Source organism: Lonchura striata, chromosome 13, assembly GCF_046129695.1.
Source record: "Lonchura striata isolate bLonStr1 chromosome 13, bLonStr1.mat, whole genome shotgun sequence".
In the NCBI taxonomy this organism is placed as follows: Eukaryota; Metazoa; Chordata; class Aves; order Passeriformes; family Estrildidae; genus Lonchura; species Lonchura striata.
In genome coordinates, this window is record NC_134615.1 from 17,179,433 (window position 1) to 17,199,648 (window position 20,216).

The 20,216-nt window shown below is 52.2% G+C and overlaps 1 protein-coding gene across 2 annotated transcripts in view; it reads right to left on the reverse strand.

The window, feature by feature from the left end:
- The window catches only part of CPNE2 (copine 2), a 42,630-nt gene extending 22,538 nt beyond the window's left edge, over positions 1-20,092 (reverse strand). The window contains exons 1-4 of one of the 2 annotated variants that reach the window (XM_021541175.3): positions 20,007-20,092; positions 9,155-9,351; positions 3,755-3,934; positions 763-837 (exon numbers count right to left, since the gene is read on the reverse strand). In XM_021541175.3, coding sequence (XP_021396850.1) covers positions 763-837; positions 3,755-3,934; positions 9,155-9,322 — 423 coding nt within the window. In that variant the 5' untranslated portion in view covers positions 9,323-9,351; positions 20,007-20,092. Of the gene's footprint in view, positions 1-762; positions 838-3,754; positions 3,935-9,154; positions 9,352-14,881; positions 15,029-20,006 lie in introns of those variants that run through there. The other variant, XM_021541176.3, reaches the window with a different exon arrangement.
- Between the last annotated feature and the right edge of the window lie 124 nt (positions 20,093-20,216).

Genomic DNA, 20,216 nt, shown 5'->3' on the forward strand with positions numbered 1-20,216 from the left:
TCTTGCATTTAAAGACTAACTGCAGCAATTAGGAGAAAAAAATATCTTCCCCTAAAGCAAACAGCAACTGAGATGCACCAGGTCCCAGGCTTTTAAACCTTCCCAGTGCTTTTAAACCTGACAGAAGTTTAACTCCTTGCTGGCCTTTCCTTCCATAACTTTGCAGCCCAGCTGTACATTTCACGAAACCTGCACAGCAGAGATCCAGAAATGATGGCAGCTGAGGTAGAACAGAAACACACCTAAATTTAGTATCTTCTTTTAAAAAAAGAACATTGCTAAAGAGATCCACAGCAGGAAGGCCACTGCCCGAAGGGGTCCGTATCAGAATCAGTGGCTGTTGCTATGAGAGTTGTTGCCATGGCACATCCTCATCCTACAAACAAAATCACCCATCCCTGCAAAAGGAATGAGCCCTATCACCTGTCGCTGCACCAGAGAGGTCTGAGCAGGCTCCTTCTGCCAGATAACAAACAACAGCAGCACAGATTTACTTTGTACTTCTCCAGACTGAGGTATTTTTTATTTCTGAGACTGAAGCAGAAGTTGAAGACCCACAGTGCTAAGCACAGGACAGACACTGAGCAAGATCAGTGTCCCAAATAAACTGTCCTCCAAACAGACCAAAGTGGCCAGGAAAACAAGAGGTACAGGGAAAAATATTCAAGAGATACACCCCACTCTCCTGGACCCCCTGTGAGTGTCCTGCATTGCCCCCATCCTCCTTCTCAGGGCCAGAGGAGCACAAAGGAGCAAACGTACCGTTATCATCCCCTTCCCAGCTGGCTTGCCGTTCCCCAGAAGGAGAGTCCGTGTTATTTTCTTGCTGGAGACAATCTAGAGAAGCCAAAGACAATAAAGCCATGATTGTACAAGTGATCAAAAGCAGACTCATAAGCAACTGATCATTGCTCATGTTGGTTCATTCAGATTAGGCATTTGCAAGAGCAGAAGAAAGGCACTGATGTGCAGGGGTGACTGTGAGAGTGGGAGTATCACCACTGACACCCCAGCCCCGGGCTGCACGGTGACAGCATGGGAGGCTGAAGCATCACTTCCCACTGAACCCAGGGATCAGCAGGTCCTCACACAGACAGAACTACTGCAATTTGTTCCCAGCAGCATCACCATTCAATCCCTCAAAGCCCATTTCATGTACTTCTACCATGACCCCTGCTAGCACCTTGATTGCAGGACATGTTTCCATGGGTGAATCCTGATTACAAGCTGGATGCTCTCCCATTATTCTGGACCCCCTGAGCAGGGACAGCACTCCCAAAGGCATGTTCTTCATTCACTTCTGGTTTGTAACAGGATAGACAGAATAAACTGGGAAATTAATTAAACCCTTGAGATTTTCCCCAGCTCAGTGAGTTTCAGTCTCCTTCAGATCTGGAGAAGCTGTAATTTTTCCTTATGAGGTGCAGATGCCCACATGGAGATCCAGCAACCTGCTGGAACTATGTGTGCCCTGATCCCACATCAGTGGGTTCCCCTCGAGACTGGATGAGCTTTAAAGGTCCCTTTCAACCCAAACCATTCTGTGATCCTATGATTCTTTTAATTTCAAAGCAAAAACCCTTTACCTCTGTGAGAAGCCAGCCAAGTCCCAGTGCTCCCAGTGCACAGGAATCACCAGCCAGTGTGACCAGATCTTTGTGCCACACTGGGTATAGGCAGGACAAACCTCACAACCTTGGCTAGCAGAAACCATGGACACCCTCCAGCCTGGAGTCTGATCCCTGCTACATTTCCCTTGGCCACAGAGGTCATTGCAGGCCTGGGAATCATCCAGCTGTCCTTTTAAATCCTACTACAGACCTCATTAGCTGCACTAAGCAACCTGGCTAATCTGACAGAGCTCGATGCAAACTCAGAATTGAAAAGTCAGATCCTCACTGCCCAGTTGTTGCTGCCCCAGCTGCTCTCTGCTTCTGAGAGCTCATGGAAAAAAACTCACCAAGCAAATTCCAGCCACCAGGAAGCCCACGGTTGGGTGGCTGAACCCACAAGCCCCCATCCACTTTGCTTCACTCCTCACCCTCCAGTCCACCTCTGCTCCATGACTGGGCTGTGCTGCCAGCTCATGCTGGCCACAGGGAGAGGAGAAAACAGGATTTCAGGGGAAAAAGGGAAATTAAGAGATTCCTCCATTCCAAGCTGATGTATTGTTTTGAACCAAGAAGCTGACATTGGAACTGCTGCAAAAACTGGGCACGGGTCAAGTTCTCTTTTGGAGAGTGAAAATATTGGGGTAAGTTTACAGAGTTCCAGGCTCTCTTCTTCCTGGCAGGCTGAGCCCACCAGCTGTGCCCAAAGACACAAGAGACAGTGATGCCATCGTGGCAAAACCATCAGCTGTTCTGAGAGAGCCCCTGGATGTGAGATGTGCCAACCCTCTGCCCATGCCCAGCACTACCACAGCCCAGGAGGCTCTGCCCAGGCTCTTCTCTGACATAATCACCTTCCCAAGCACCAGAAGGGTTGAGATCATCTGGGAGACCCAACAAGCAGGAGAAGATGGTTCAGACCCTTCCACCTTCCTCCCCACTGCATATGGACAATGTTCTTCCCCAACATGAGCCTGCAGTGCCCTGGGCTGCTGCAGAGGCACATTCAGGAACAGCAAGATTTCAGCTGTGTCCTTATGTCCATGAATTCTCTGCTTCCACCAAGCCCATGACTTTCACAAGCAGCCCTTGCTGAGCTGTCCCACACTGGAGCTGGATGTGTTTTAGCACAGCAGAACAGTAAAGGATGGGTTTAAGCTGAACCACTGAACATAGGCCAGAGCTGTTGCCTGCACTCTCTTAACTTCTGCAGGAGCAGAATTAGGTCATCACAGAGCACTTGCAAAATTCCAGTCATTAAACTTCAAACTCTGTAAATGTCAGTGCTCTTCTAACATGTCAAGCTCTTGAGCTGGCAGTGGTAAAGTCCCTGGTCCTGCCTGCCACATGTAGTGCCATGCTGCACTCTGTATAAAAAAGCAATTCTGCTCATGAGCCTCCCTGAGCACCTCGGGCTGGCTCCCCATGCTGACCCACCTATTACAGCACCTCCTTCCTCCCCAGTCCCAGCACTGAGCACAACAGAAGCAGTTTCTCTCAGCCTCTGCATTTGTGCCAGGCACCAGCAGCCCTCAGCTGCTGGATGTTGCTAAAAGATGGAAAAAATCCCCCTCATTCCCTGCTTTTGAGCCAGAGGACAAAGACACTTGGAGGATGTAGCTGCCAGCTTCTAACAGGGTCTGGGCTCATGAATGAAAAGACCTTCCAAAAACTTATAAATCTCATTGTGCCCCAAAAGCTTTTCCACAGGAAGAGCAGAAGACACATTCCAGCACCAACATTCTCAAGCAGAAGGAATGTTTTGCTACACAACAGCAATAGACAAAACTTTCAGAAAGAGAAAAAAAAGGCAGACTACATGCATCCTAACTTTAAATATCTGGAGGTTTCCCAATCCCAAACTGGTCACCAGGGTCCTTACTGTAACCCATGGTGAAGACAGAGCCAGAAGCTTGCAGCTGATGTCTCTTTGCCAGCACCAGAAACCCACGCCATGACTAGCTGAGACTGGAGCAAGTAGACATCCCCTACTGTGGAACAGCTCAACCTCAACAGCTGATAAATTTGTCTATCCAGAAAGGAGCCAGAAAACTTTGCATGGGGTAAGAAGAGCAGCTGTAACCTCACCACATCCCCGTGTCTGATGTTCTGGGGTCCCTTTGCTGCAGGGACCTCAGACTCACCGTGCCCAGCGTGCAGGAGAACTCGCCCAGGAAGTCATGCTCATAGAGCTGCGTGCTCGACTTGTCCTGGTCAAACAGGGCAAACTTGAGCTTCTGCACTTCTTCAAAGTGGTAGTCAATGATGAACTTCTTGGCAAAAGCTGGGTTGAGGTTGTTCACGGCTGTCTCTGTCCTGTCCAGCTGCAAAGCAAAAGAGGCATTTAGGCAAGTGCATCTTACAGCTTTGTCACTGAAACTGAATTCAGCCAGAGCCACCCCGAAATCCCACGGTGACCACCAGAATGAGCACACCGAGCCCTCAGCAAAGCTGTCCCTAAACACAGGCTGTGACACCCAGGTGCACAAGCTGGGATCCATCTAAACACACACTGGCACATCCTGCAGAGCTGCCTCCCTGAGGATGGGGTGCATGGACAGCCCCCCCACCCAACAGCCAGGATGGAAGTGCCCACCCAGCCAAGGCTCAGCATGGACTTGAGGATCACTGAAGCCAGAATTGCTTCATTTGCTCCTAAGCCCTATTCTCCCATGAACTGAGGCTCTCACACACCTCTGATCCTCAACCAGACCCTCACAGCTGTAGTGCCAAACTTGTTTCTTCCAGTCTTTGCAGCCAGCAACAAGGACGAGTAAAACAAGAAGTGTCATGAGACAGAACACAACTCTCCAGCATTTCTGTCTAGAATTCAACCCAAAACATCAATGCGGTTTCTTCTTTATTGGCCTTCCATAGATAAAAAGGTAAGAAATCATCACCACAGTCCCTTTTTCTCATAGATTTCATCAAGCATTAGTAGCAACAAGAGGCTGGAAGGGTCCAGAGACAAAACTTCAGTAGATATTGTCACCCTGAGCTACTGCAAGCAGACTGGAAGCAATGATGTCCCTGATGGATTGGAAGGGCAGGCACAGAGAGAGGATAGAACCTGCAAGGCATGTGGGGAGCTTGCTGTCAGAGAGGAAACACCACAGCTCTCTGCAGCATCCCACAGCCAAGAGCAGGGATAGGAGCAGAGGAATCTTGGCAGGCAGCTGGTGGAAGTGTGGGTTTACAACACTGCGTGGCACAGGTGATCAGAAAGCCTTCTGTGAGCCAAAAACAACACCCCGAGGACAATCACGATGGAGATCCTGGAATGCTGCCCTCCAGTAATGGAATTTTGGTCCCAGACCCCGTAACTCACACTGCTGGAAGGGTGGCAGCACCAGCAGGGATCCTGTCGTGAGCTTGCACAAAGACAACCTCCCACAGTTTTGGCCAAAGTGTTAGAAACTGAGGAAACTGAGGCTGAGAAAAGCTGGTGTATTTGCTTCTGGAAGTCTGTGGACAAGCAGAGTGTGAACTCTAATGTCAGAACACATATTCCCTCCCACACATGCTGAAAGGCAGGAGACAAGGGCAAGTTTAGAGCCTGATATGCAAAATATCCTTATGAAGCTGAAAGGGGCAGGAAGGGCATGGCAGCAGAGCCTGAGAGCTGAACAAGAAACCATCACAGCTGGGGGGAATCCTCCAGCATGCAAAGCAAGCAGGAGCTTTGTCAGAAGAGCAGCAGATGGTAGAATGTTGATATCACGGTTCAGCCTGGAGAAGATAAAACTCTGGGGGGACCTCAGAGCACCTTCCAGCTTCTAAAGGGGTCCAAGAGAGCTGGAGAGGGATTTTGGACAAAGGCCTGGGGTGACAGCACAATGGGGAATGGCTTCAAGCTGACAAAGGGCAGGTGTAGATTAGATGTTCTGAAGAAATCCTTGCCTGTGAGGGTGGTGAGTCACTGGCACAGGTTGCCCAGAGAAGCTGTGGTTGCCTCATCCCTGGAAGTGCTCAAGGCCAGGTTGGATGTGGCTCTGAGCAACCTGATCTAGTGGAAGATGTTATGACAGCACTGGCATTTTGCCACATCACCCTGTTATCCCAGGATATGGTAGCATGGATATTAAAAGAAGGAAACACAGATATGACCAGTGTGATTTTATCAAAAGCTGCTGCCCTCGGTGTCTGGAAAACCAATCCCATCTCCCTGTGGGACAGCACATCCTCTGGCCATGCTGTGACCCTGGCTGGCATTCCACCTTGTCTTGCAGCCAGGACACCCAGTTCTGGGCAAGGCTGAGCTGCCTGTGCATCCCAGATCCAGGGCAAGACCTCTCTGGAAAGCAGCTGGCATCCCTGGGCAGCACCAGGCTGTGGGACGGTGGGATGTCTGCCAGAGCTGCTGAGCCAGGAACAGAGCAGAAAAAAGCCTTAAAAAAAAAAAAAAAAAAAAAGCAAGCAAACACATACCTTAGTCCCAAAGAAACTCATTCAGCACAGAAGGCAGGTTTTGGAGGGGCTCAGTGGAAATGTGGTGAGTTTGCTATATATACACCCAACGATGGCAGGGTTTTTTTTTAAATTGCTCGCTTAGTCTGTCTTAATTGCCAAGAAACGACTAAAGTAAATGCTGTGTTCCCAGAATAGCCACCTGCTGCACCCCAGGGAACCAAACCCATCAACACCAGCGGGCTGTGAGCTGGCCAGGGCCACACAGCTTCACCCAGATCCTCCTCTCTCTGCTGCCACCCCGTACCAAAGGAGCCAAGCATCTGCCCAGGGGTGAGCTGGACAGAGCAGAGGGCATCCACAGCTCTGCTTGGGTTCAGCAGCACAACATTCACAAATCCCCCTTCAGGCCTAGGAGATGGGACTGCACAGGCAGCAGAGATGGAGTTTAGGTCCTTCCATGTTCTTTGAACAATGGGGAAGCCAGGGACCAAGGGAAAGCAGTCCTTTCACACTAAACCCCAGTCTGAAGGAGATAACTTCAGCCCCATCTCCAGCTCTGTCCTGGAAGAGTGGCTGAAGGAAGAGAATGAAAATCCCAGCTAGCTTGAGGTAAACATGGGAGTGATGGGGCTTTCTTCAACACCCAGATAGAACAGTTTAATCTCCTGCCTAGTGCCAGTGTGGAGCACAACAACATCCCCAGTGACAGCTGCACAGGTTTGATCTTTGGTTTGGTGAGCACAAATCCCCTTGCTGGTGACCATCACATATGAGGCCTCTTCACACACCGTCCCTCAGCTGCCATCAGCTCCTGCCACCCCATTCAGATCTGCAGTCCCTGGAAAGAACAGGGCCTTTGCCACCAAAAAGCAGAAAAGCACAAGGGTTTATAAGAGGCAGCCAGGCTAATTTAAAAAATCTGTTTGGATAAGAGCCTCAAAGGGCCACAAAGACAATTAGAGGGATGGAGTGCCTCTCCTGTGAGAAGAGGCTGAGAGCCTTGGGGTTGTTCAGAAGACAGAAGGCTCAGGAGAGATCTTAGAACACCAGAAAGGGCTAGAGGAGAGCTGGAGAGGGACTTCAGACAATGGTATGGAGCAACAGGGCAAGGGGAAATGGCTTCAAACTGACAGAGAGCAGGATTAGATTGGATATTTGGAAGAAACTGTTCCCTGTGAGGGTGGTGAGGCCCTGGCACAGGCTGTCCAGAGAACTTGTGGCCACCCCATCCCTGGGAATGTTCAAGGCCAGGTTGATGTGGCTTCAAGCAAGGGCCATGCCAGGGGATAGGAACAAGGTGATCCTTAAGGTCCCTTCCAACAGGAACCATTCCACGATTCTACAATTGGGCAAATCGAGCACAAAACAAGGAAATCATCTCCAGCAGCAGCCCCTGTGTTCAGTGAGTGCAGCTGGAGAGCTCAGAGGGAGCTGCCTGGGGACCTCCAAGCATCCCCAGCATGTGGAGGCTTCATGCTCCAGCATGGGACATGCTGTCTGAAGTGCCAGGGGAAGTTCATGTGGAAGGTGCAGGACTGCCTGGATGACTCAGTGGCACCGAGGCAGCTGCAGGGCTGAGTCATGTGTCCCTTGTCCCCGTTCCTGGCACCACAGGTCAGCTCTTTCATGGTTTCTGTGAGATGACATCACTGGGCAGAACATTTAAACATCACCCATCTTCATTTCCCAGCCTGTGGTTTATCGTGCCTCCCTCCCCCACTCCTCCAAGGCTGATTCACAAAGATTTTTAATTCCTATTAAGCTCAGTGAGACAAAATAATTGTATTTGGGAACAAATGTTACAGCTAGAAAGAATAGGGAGCAGAAATCTTCCTGTTGGCATCAGCTGGTGCCACAGTCCCACTGCCCAGCTCAGAACCAGCACCAGGGCTCATGCCAAAGCAGGAGACCCACCACCACAACCAAGTCTAAGGCTTGGGATCTGTCCCTAATCTGGTGTGGAGGACATGGGGGCAGTGGGGTGGGATGGGTTCCAATGAGCTTATTCTGTTCCCATCCGTCCCCCACACTTCAGTTGTGTTATTAAAGCCACGACTTTCAGACAGCAGAGGTTCCACTCAGGGCAAGGGGCACATCTGTGTGCCCAAACTCCACAGAGAACAAGGGGGTAGCATCAGCTGCCAAGAGTCCACCAACATCCCATCCAGTGAGGTTCTCATGGGCAATCCCACCTCTCCTGACTCTGCCCAGCACCCAGCCACGAGCCAAACCCTCCCAGCACCCCTGATACGTGTGAGTGCTGGGGGATCTCCATGCCAGCAGTGTCCCCAAGAGCTCAGAGGCACAAGCACACCCCGTGCCAGCCCTTTCTGCCTCTGCTGACACCACGGCAGCAGAGCACGAGCAAGCTGCTGCTCGAGGCTCAGTCCAGTGCCTACCGTGCCAATTAGAAAGAAGCTAAAAATAGCAGAAGAAAAGAAAAACAAAAACCTAAAAGCACCACACATTTGTATCGCATAGGAAGCTTCAGGATCAAAACCGCTGGGCTGAGACATTATTGACAGAAAGAAAAATTCCTGAAAAGCACAATTAGGTCAGAGATGACACTTATCAAAGCTGGAAAGCTCATTAGCCTCATCCAGGCTGCTGAAAGAAGTTAATTGCAGACTGTGGCAAAGTGAGGTTTTCCCCTCCACTCTACCTGCTGAATGTGAGATCAGCTGCTGGATACCTGAAGTGCTGCTGGCGATTCTTGGCCAGTACTTGCTTCAGCTTCTTGGCCAAGTACTTGAAGGAGATCACCTAATTTCCCAGGAACTGGGAACATTTTTGTCTGGTTTACATGATTTAAATCCCTTAATCCTCACTGTCTGCTGTACTCAGTGCAGGTGCCTGTATCCATCACATATCCATACTCTGCCTACCCTGCTCTCTCCCAGACCAACCACCTACAGCTGCAGGTACAAAACAGAATTTGCAGTTAAAGCCAATGCCCAGCACAAAGCAGAAAGCACCGATTGTGACACAGAACAATTCACACACTGGTGCCACCCACAGCCTCAGGAGCACCAGAAAAGCTTCCACTCCTGCTCAGGGAGGTGTGAGAGCAGACAGAGGGACACCAGCGCGAGCCAAGCACAGCAGGAATAAACCCACACAGGGTCAGGACTTACCTCCACCCACTTCCCGTTGACTTCCATGAAGAGGACGCAGAAAGGGTCGGATTTGGAGGTGACATCCCTGTCCAGAAGGTTCTGGCCGCAGATGGACAGCTCGACTTTGCAGACACAGTACTGGGAGCCGACGGGCCCCGCCGGCGTGGGGGTCATGGTGTACGCCATGGGCCGCGGTGGCAGCAGCTCCGGGCACTCTGTGGGACAGCACGGGGAGAAGCCTCAGTGCTGGGAGGCAGCAAACGTGCTGGCAGCACTGCTGAGCTGGAACACACAGCGTGGCCACAGGCAGAGCCTCTTGCTCCGAGTTCCACACGTGATCTAAACCATGAGGCTCCCCTGGCTCCGTCTCCCAGATGTCCCGAGTGGAAGCCCAGCAGAGCACCCATGACCTGCTGTGAGTTTGCTCCGTAAATAACAGATTTTCAAGGAAAGCTAACATCTTACCCCCTCAAGGGAGAGGGAACTCCCCAGCCTCTTCCAGCATGCTGGGCTTTTGTTGGTACTGAGAAGACACATTTCCACACCATCTTTCAGCACAAACCTGATTGCTGCCTGGCTGTCCCCAGGCACCAGACCACGGACCGAAGTTAAGAGGGGCAAACTTGAGCTCTGCTCTGCAAATCGTCATAGGGAAAGGGGTGAGACTGTGAGCACGAGTGTGATGCAGGGCAGCTCCAGTCCTCAACCAGCCCCATCTCCACCCATCTCCCCAGTCCGGCAGAGAACAGTGGCTCTGGCAGCAGTTAAAAAGTGGCAATAGTTGTTTCAGAGCAGTGAAGGCACATGTGACAAGCACTGCATGACCTGGAGCACCATTTACAGGGCCCTGACTAAAAATCCATTTAAAATCTTATCAAAAGTCTTCTGCCAAATCCATTTTGCAGAGATAAATGTGTTTTATACCATTATTAGTGCAAAACCCCATCCCACAGGACAGTCTTGACTTCTAATAAGCATTTCACTTGTCACGAATCACCAGTGGTCTTCAATAGAAAAGAAAGGGCAGAAAAAAGAAGGAAAAAGAAAGAATTTTCATGTTAATTTATACTAGCAAACCTTTGTGGCTATGGTTACTAGTGGAGAGTGAGCTCTTCTCAGCAGCTGCTCCAATATATTTTATCTTCTTTTTCAAGAGTGGCTCCTGGCTCATCCACTTTATCTGAAACCCTTGAACATTGCCTTCCTCCACCTTGATAAACCATCTGCTTCTATTTGGCATTGAAGCCCCAATTAATATTATCTATTTGTTTTGCCTGGGTATGAGTATTTACAAGCCCTTGTGCTGCCAGGAGCTGGGCTGCTGCCCTTTTCCCTTGCAGCTCAGCTTCCAAACTGGGATGGGGATGGAGGGCAGGGATAGGTGATCCCAGCAGGCCTGTGGGAGAAGGAGCTCCAGGCTCACCACCAGCTGTCCCAAGTGCTCAGCCCTGCTGCAATGAATTCTGAGCAGAAAACAGCTCCAGCTCCCAAGGAGCCTTCTTCTCCTGCCTGCCAAGATCTCTGCTTGGCACTAAGTCACCAGAAACAAGCCTGGTTTTAACCCCCACCAGTAAACACAAGCTCTTCACCCCAGACTGCTGCCCAGGGAAAGGTTGCACAACCATCCCAGCTCCCTAAGAACCCAAACTTCTCCAGAAGAAGGAAAACTCGATCCCTGGCTGCAGACACTCATGAACATCACCAAAACAGCACCCACATCCCTTTCCCAAGCATGGCTCCCTCTTGCCTAAAACAAGCCTGTCTCGTGCCATCACCCCCCGTGCACAGCAGCACGCCAGAACGGTGGCAGTGCCACACCAGAACGGTGGCACATGTGGGAAACCTTCCATCTACTGCAGCTTCAAGGAGGAACACATGGAGAAGTAAAAGTCCTCATGGTTCATCCACCATGGCTGGGGGAGCAGCTCCAAGGTGCCCATCCCTGCCTCTGCTCCACTCAAGCCCATGTTGCCAGCTGCAGCTAAAGTGAAGATTTTACTTAATTATTTTTCTTTAATGCACTGATCACGTAATCAATGTCCTAAAATAGCCAAGCCTGTTCTATTTATGCTGCTGTCTGTCTACTACTCCCTCGGAAAAGCAAACATGGGGCAGCTGTGCTGGCATGGACCTGGTCCTGTCAGAGTAGGGAGATCTGGGCTGGGTTTTTCCATCTCCCCTTCTCCCAGATCTCAGCGCTGTCTCATAAAAAGCAGAGGCAGCAAGTGACTCAGTGGAAAAACCTTTTTTCCCAGGGCTGGCAGACACTAAAACATCCTCTTGGTGCACAGCACATCACCCATACTCCAGCCCCTGAGCTCAGCCTGCCTGACTCCCCAGGGTGTGAACAGTCAGGACAGGCACTGGGATGAGGAGATGGCCAGCACCAGCCAGAGCAAACACTGGAAAGCCACCTCTCCTGCCAATGCACTGGCACAGATCCAGCACCTTCCTCTTGCTACACCAGCATGGATCCAGCAGCTTCCACAGGGCCGGGTGTGGGTTCAGCCCCTGCTGCCTCAGCATCAGCTCAGAGGCTTCACACCTGAGGCACCATCAGCGAGCCAGCACCGTTCTAACACCCCACAAAAACTTTAAATTCAGGGGGTATTTGAGCTGGCACCGAAAGAGTCGGCGTGCCATCATCTGTATTCCAGTCTCTCCTCCCGTTTTTGTTCTCCTGTCCCCACATTTGCTGCCCTGAACAAAGTCCTGTGACTCGCTCAGCATCCGCAGCCAAATCTTCTCCTGATGTTCCATCCCAGCTGCCGGCGCCGTGCCGAGCACGCAGACACACACGTGTTCTCCCAAGGAAACATGGCCAGGTTACCAATGAGGGGGCTCAGGGACAAGCCTAGAGGTTTGGCTGCCCCACGATCCCCTCTGTTATCAAGAGGTGTCACAAGAGCAGGGCCAGAATACAGGGACATGGTCACCAAATCCCTTTTGGGCTCCAGCTTCCAGGACCTTCTGAACTGAACATCTTTGTGCTTACAGCTTTCTTCTCCATGGCCTGGTCACCTCCAAGCTGTTTCATGTCCACAACAACCCACAGAGAAGGGTTTTGCTGGCACACACAAGCCCTGGAGCTGCCCCAAATATTTAGCAGTCCCAGAACAGAGTCTCATCCCATGGCACACCAATCTCTACAGCAGATAGCAAAATCACTTTTACAAAGTGTAAAAGGGTCAGGAGAAAAACCTGGGTGCTTTACTTCCTCCCTTATCTGAAAGGGAAAGAGGGGAAGGAGATATCTCTTTTGCAAAGTAACTCGTGACTGAAGAGATCCCCTCCCCTCTGCAGAAGAGCAGCCCCATGAGCAGCAGTTCCTCGGGCCATGCTAAAGTTCTGTTTTATTAACAGAATCATTTATAATTTATTTTATTAACAATAAAAAACAGAGGGGAAAAAATAAAGCTGTGCTTTAGATAAAACATATGTGGGGGAGGGGCTCAATCTTAATAGTGCCCTGAATTCAGTGATCTCCTCTCATTAAAGAAATAATTTATTTTCATGGCCAATACCAGGCATATTTGAAACAGACACAGAAGTACCAACACCCAGCAGTGATACCATGCAAAATTCTGCTGTGTCCATCCCAGGGAACAGGAGATCCTTCTTTGGGATGATCCACAATTTCTGTAAGAGCCCACAAAAGTCACCTGTGACTGATTCCCCACTAAGGCTATCCTACTACAGCCTATTGCAATTGTGGAAGCAAAATTCATTTCAGGAAGGCAAAAATGAGAGAAGAATATCAAACAGGTAAACTGGGGTTGTTATAAATCACATATCTGAGCTCACAGGCAGTGGAGACACAGAGGGAGAGCAGCAGTACCTGAGGGAGGATTAGGGGCAGGTGAAAACAGGTTGTCAGAAGATTGAAGCAGGAGAGGAGTGTGAGAATACAGCAACTGCTTGCCCAGAGCAGCAGAAAAGATGAAATAGGACACGTGGAGCTGGAGACAGCAGGAAAAGCTGGGTGCAGTGCAGTGGACACCAGAGGCAGCTCCCCACACCACCACAACTAACAGTGCTCACTTTCCCCTCTCCTGCTGACAGAGTCATCTCCAGAATTCTTTTGCAAAGAAAAAACGTTTGCCTCTCAGCTCCCCCCAGGCAGTTCAGTGGATTCACAGCTTGCACCTGGTCCTTTTAGCAGCCTCGGTACCTTCTGCACATGGGTGCAATTGGTCATGTACACAGCACCTTGCTGCTGGTCCCCCAGCAAATGCCTCTGCCACAGGTGAGCAGGCTGGGAGGCAGAAAGGGGATGCTTGGTACACCCCTGTAGATGCTCCTTGGGTACCTGCTACTGTCAGAGGACCTTCACCTCTCCCACTGGGCAGGGGAAGGCTGAAAACTGCCTCTGAGCATCCCAGCACAGGCAGCACGGCTGGGACTGAGCTCAAATTCTCCCAAATTCACAGAGATTTGGGGTAGACCCAGCAGACAGAGATGCCCAGGCAGGGCTCTGGTTTCCAGCCTGATGCACAAGTCCCACAGTCCTGCCTGCTGGAAGCCAAGAGGACTGTGCTGAGATACTTTGGTGCCTGATACAGAAGGACAGAGTGTTTCAGGACAACCTAATAAAGTGGTATCTCCAATGAACCCTTCCTGATGGAAACTGTCCTAATGGGCTGCAATAGACAATGCTGCTCGTGCTGACAGCTGAGCTTCTCACAGCAGCACTGCAAAATTCCCTCTCGAGGGTTGGTGGCCACTGGTGTGACAGTGACTGCTTCTGCATTTCACGCTTGGGCCATCCCCACCCACAGCTCCTCTCAGGCCGCTGCTGTCCCCAGAAAAGCTCTCACCCACCAGGTTTGGTGCCAGTGAGGGCAGCACTGAATCCCCAAGGGGCTGCACCAACCAGCACATGGGCAGCACCCAGCAAAGCTTCTCCAGGGGCTGAGGATCAGCAGAGCCCTGAGGAGTCACCTGAGGTAACCTTGGAATCACAAATCACAGGAAAACTCTGAGGCAAACCCTGTGGAACCGGAGCTGGACAGCCTCAAAGTGGCTCATGTTATATTGAAAATATCATCACCTGAAAAGCAACTTCAAAGCACAGAGGGACAGCAGCTCCAGGACAGAGCAGAGACAGCCACTGCTGATGTCAGGCACGGACCCACCACCTCCAGCAGCCTCTCTGCCATCCCCACACGTGGCACAGCAGCTGCTGGAGCCCAGGAGGCAGCGGCATTAGTGAAGAGCCTGGCTCACACTAAAGGGTGGCAGGGTGGGAGTGACTCCTGCCCCGTATCCCTGCTCCCCGTACCACCTCACAGCCCTGACCACGTCCCCCTGTGACCACCAAACTTGCCACCCTGGCTGCTTCCTCCATCTGAGCAGGAACTGGAAGGACCTGGGGCTGCTGTGTTCCAAGCAGCCATCCTGGAGCTGAGCTGAGCTGCTGGGGGGCACCGGGAGAGGCAAAAGCTCAGTGCCAGCATCCCTGCGGGGTGAAAGCCGGTCCCTCTGCAACAGCAGGACACAGCCGCTGCCTGGGCCACCAGAGCATGGACCCAGGTCCTCACCGAGGGGCTCGCACCCCCCTGGCAGAGACACCAAAACTGGAGATCGCAGCAAGCCAGGGATGAGAGGAAAACCAAACACCTTTATGTGCTTGTGGCATGGAAGCAGCTTCGGGCAGAGCCTGCCCTGGCACTGGGGACCAAAGAGCAAATTTGTTCTCCAGTCCTCTACAGATGAAGTCTGAAAATGTCCCCCAAAGTACCTTACCGATGGGAAATCAGGAGGACTGCGGTGTTTCCGCACTGCTCAGCGCCGCGGCAGAGCCGAGGGCTCCAGGCTGGCAAACGAAAGCAAAAGCCGCTCCTGCACACCCCGCGGCGAGGCGGGGACAGGGCAGCGCCGCCGGAGACACGGGCCGGGAGGAGCTGCCGGGCCGGGGGCGTGCTCACAAAGTCACAAAGCGGAAAAACAGCAACAACAACAACGAGCAAAAAAAAACACCACGGGAAAAAGGAATGGGAGGGGTTCTGCCGCAGGCCAGGTGCGGGTCCGGCTCGCCGCGGCCGCAGACCCGTGCCCCGCTCACAGAGCCGCCTGTGCCCTCCAGGCTCGCTGCTCTCACGGAGAAAGGGCAGATGAGGAGCAGGGCGAGGGGATGGCGAGGAGCTCCTCCTGCTCGGGACACACCGCCATGGCCGAGCCGCGCAGGCAGACCCCATTCCCGGCTCCAGGGGCGCGCACGTATTCGGCTCACAAGGGTTGCACGTTTTCGCTTGACTACGAGTTTCCTCTGGGGCTCAATTTAGGGAAATCTGTGATTCAGGGCAGAAAACATCGTGATGTCGCCGTGAATCGTGGCGTTCGCATCAAAGCCTGCACACAGCCGCCCTCCAAGGCGGAGCCAAGGGAAAGGTTGGTGTGCCGGCTCTGCACCCGCTGCGTTCCCAGGCAGAAATCCACGCTGCCCTTTCCACGGGTGAGGCTCAGTCCTGCGGGAGCAGCCACGGGCAGCACCCGTGGGAGCCTCTGTCCGAACCAGGGAAACGCCAAACACAAATCTCCTGCCTCCTCAGGGCAGCGATGCTCATGTCAGACACCTGCTCCAGGTGGGACGAACAAGCAAACCAGGAGATGCAGCAAGGGAGGACAAGCCTCTCTCAGGATCTGGGGCATATTTTAGCTTCCAGTATTAAAAATTCCCTGCCCCATCCTACAGCAGCCATATGAAAGCTGGGCACACTGTCACAAGGAGGAGGGATAGATCTGTTTCAAAACTGGATTTGGAGGAAAAAGTGGACTTAATTAAAGCCAGGCCCTATGGAATGTAAAGGATCAGGGCTGTGGGGAGGGCTGCAAAGGACACACAGCCATCAGGGCTCCCTTGCAGGTGCAGAGGGAACCTCCTATATCCTAACTATACACCATTGTACGTAACAGGCTGTTTAACTTATTAACCACTTTCCTGTGCTATTGAAAACAAAAATGCTGGCTTTCTGAATCTTAATTGGATTCCGATTCCCAGCCAACACCATCTATCACATGTGAGAGAGGAAGAAAAAAAATCATCAGTTATGTGATCAGAAATATCTTTGACTGCTTTTGGATCTCACTGCGTGTCAGCCTAACCTCATGTCAGCCAGAACAGCCCCAGCAGCCGGCAGCTGTGCAGGTCCCTCCATCCCATGCACTATTTCATCCCTAAAGCAACCAGTGCTTCAGAGCTGATAAGATAAATAAATACTAATTAATGGGTATTTATGTGCAATGCTCGTTTGCACTGGGACACCAGCACCAAATCATGCAGAGCACTGATGTCCCCATGGCTGCAGCCACCTTTCCCCCTCCCTTCCATCCCGCCACTCAGAGCCCCCCATCCCTTCCCCTTCACAGACGGGATTTGCATCACCAAGATCCAACATTTTCCCACAGAATTTTAATTTTTTTGGCCTGCTTTGCAGCAGAGAGATGCTGCCACTTGATGTGTGAAGCTTCACCCTGAGACAGAATTGTGTGCCAGCGACACAGAAATGCTGTAGTTTGTGAGAATGACGTCTGACTAATTCTCGACCCCTTCTCAACAGCTTTAGACACCGCTTGAGGGAATATCAGACTGGGTTTAAACGGTTGCACAGCACTGGACCTTGTTTAATAGCAAAACTTGTATTCCCAGCTTGTATCATTTTTAAAATCAGCCTCATGACAGCTGATGTTTCTTCCTAAATCCTCAGCTTCTGGAATCACGTGATGATGGAAAATCCAGGGCTGGGAGGAAGGCGACTATTTTAGACACAAGATTTTTCCTGCTGGCTACAGGCAGAAAATATGACAGCTCCCAAATACAAGGCCTTAGCAAAAGCAGCAGACAAATAAAATCGGAGCCCTTCTTGCTGAATTCTACACTCGTTTGTTTTTCTGGCATTTTAACGATGTTATGATCTTCAAACTCACCCGAGTTCCTGGGAATTAGTTTTTCCCCTGCTCCTATGATCCAAACAAGTAAAGCCAGCAGCCAGGAAACTGAGCCAAAGCAGCAAAAAGTGATGACTCAGGTCCTTCAACAAATATTTTACAGAGGTTTAAAAGACAAACTGTAGGACTTCAGGGGCAGAAAGGGTGGGGAAGTGTCCAATTCTCTTTTTTTTCACACTGTTTTGTGGGTTTTGCATCCTGCCAGGAGCACTATTTCAAATGCCAGGCAACTCCATTGCACCAGAAAATGTACCTTTCCTTCTATCCCCCCACCCTGCCTCTGAACACCAGCCAAGGTTCTCACATAAAGAGTTCCTTATGAGAGCTGGCAGCCCTGAACCCGGACAGGAGGCTGCAAGCGTTGCTTTTTCATCAATTAACCTGGAATTACGTTCCCAGCACACCGAGGGCTCCTGGAGAACAAGCCCTGATTTACGGCGGCGCGAGCGGCTCCGGCCAGCTCCCGCCAGGCAGGGCTTTCCACTGAAGTCAGTGGGAAACTCTTCCCACCAAGTGTAACAGGAGCAGGAGCTGTTCCTCCCAGACTCTTCGCACACCACACTGAGACTGCTGAAAGGCAAACAAAGTTGCTGCAATTCCAGTACACAACTGGGCAGACTGGTAAATCGTGGGGTAGCCACGGCTGCCCCAGCACCACAGAATCCCGATGCTTTGGGGTGAGGGAGGGGGATTGCTGGAAGAGGAGCAGAATCAAGGACTGCCAAGGGCTGTGCAGCTGATATATCCCTCTAGGGCAAAGAGCATCTTCATCCACACTCAGCTCCAGCAGCTGAATCCAAAAAGGATTTTCCACATTGAAAAATCCCATTTGCTGGGGTCCAGGGCCCCTTGTACAGCACAGACTGGCCACGCACTGGAGTTGTCTAACCCTGATAAGCAACGGCTTCACAACAGCTTGTCAGCAGCCAGCATAAATCCCTTGCTGTCCCCCAGCACAGGCCCTGGAGCAAGGATGTCCCCAGGACACAACATGTTGATCCTGAGGATCTCAGGTCCCTTCAGCTGGAGCTCACAGGACAGCAGGGAGGGAAAAGTGTTGACCCTGCCCATCCTCACACTGAACCAGGGCAGTGCCTGCAGCCCCTGCAAGAGATACAAACTGTGTTCCTGACCAAGCAGGTCCTGGGAACAGCAGGGCACATGCCAGAAGTGCCAACAGAGGCAGGCTGCTGGCAAATTCCATCCCCTTGGGGTTGGGGATGAGCAACCAAATCCAGAGCGCTGGCTCTTAGGGAGCAGCTCCAGGACTGGGTGTCTACCCCAGGCAGGGGCTAGGGGCTGCCTACACCACAGGAAGATGAAATTTGGGGACACTTGGAAGCCTCACTAAATGCCCTCACTTCTTTCCTCCACTTTATCCCAGTCAGGATGCTCCAGCAGCAATAGCAGGGGAAATAAAACATACATCACCAGAAAACATATGTCCCAGGCTATCACACAGCTGTAACCAAAGCAAATGCAGCATTTCTCCAACACAGCCACAGGAAAACATCCTCCACTGACTGCCTTCTTCAAAACAACTCCACATGCCCCGAGCTTTTGTTCCCAGCCTTCCTCCTCCCATCTCTCCATTCCCTGCCCCCAGTGTCTTCGGTGGAAGGCTATTTCTGGCTGATAATAAATAATTTTCCGACTCCAGAGAAGCACAGTGGTATCATAGGCCCCAGTACCTGGGCTGGCTGGAGGAGGCTGATGCAGGTGACGGGGGAGCAGGATCAGATCCAAGCACACCTGGGCTGTGCTCACAGCTCCAGCTTTTCCAGCGAGGTTCAGGTGTGTTGCCAGGAGGTTCAAACCTGGTCCTCGAGGTTCCTGAGGACCCTCCCAATTCCTTTCCACAAAGCAGCTCACACTCTGGGGAGTCAGCAGCGAGGACCCAGCCCTTCAGAGATGTTTCTGCCACCGAGGCTCAGCTCTCTACTCACCTCTATTTCCTGTTCCACCCTCCTTGCGGTGACCAGCTCCAAAGGGTGTGTTTGCCCACCAAGTCCTCCAGCCCTGCTGGCTTTGGTCCAACCACTTTGTCTATATTAGGGTTACTCACACAAAGACTTATTGCATCAGGTCCTCAGGCTGGCAGAGCTGACAGGAAAACACCTCCCTGCCTGCCATCCTCCAAGCACCCTCACACTGCTGAGTGAAATGCTCCACTCACCTCTTCCTCAGAGAACAAAGAGTCTTGCTGGGCACAGAGGAGAGAGAGGCAGCACATCCGTGAGCATAAACCTTCCCAGTGCCCCCAAAACGCATGGCATGAAGGAGATCATCGCCAGCTGGAGCAGCATTGGGCTGCAAAAAGCTTCTGAAGAAGCAGCTCTGCGATTCCTGAGCCTCCAACTCGCCAGATTCCCCCCGTGACTCAATGCCAGAGGATAAAGAGAGGGGCTTGCAGCAGCTGCCCAGAAAAAACCCTACGAATACCCCCAGGCTTGGGGAGTGAAGCCACCAAGCCCTGGGGGCCGCATGCCCAGCTGACATCTTCAGAAGTGGATACAGACACACAGAGAGAGGCAGAACAACTTCCACAGCGGGCACGAGTGAAGGGACCCGAGTGGGGAAGGGCAGCGCAGAGTGACAGCGGGACCGTCCTGAGGGGTGGTCACGGAACCAAAGGTCTGTCTGGGAGGAGGGAGGGTCTGCCCAGGAGCACAGAGGGTCTGTCCCAGGGCATGGAGGGTCTGTCCGAACGCATAGAGGGCAGAAGCGGCAGCGCACACCTCGGGACGAGCCGCGGGGAGGACACTTCCCTGCAGCTCCCCGTCCCGCTGACAGCGGGGTTAGGCAGTCCCGGCCGGCGCCACCCTCCCTGTTCCTCTCCGGAATCCCACCGCCCGCCCGGGGCACGGCGGATCGCGCCCAGAGCCCCGCTCCGTTATCCCCGGGGCATCCTGCCGGTACTCACCGCCGGGCCGGGCCGGGCCGAGCAGCTCCCGCGGGGCTGCGGGCTCAGAAGCTCCGCACGGCCGCGCCCGCCCCTCGCCATCACCGCCCACCGCCCGCACGGCGATGCCGAGGGGCGGGCGGCGGGCGCGGCCGGGCTCGGCCCCCCCTCCCGCAACGAGCATCATCCGCTCCTGGTTAAACAGGAAAAAAAAATCCACCCCAAAACTTC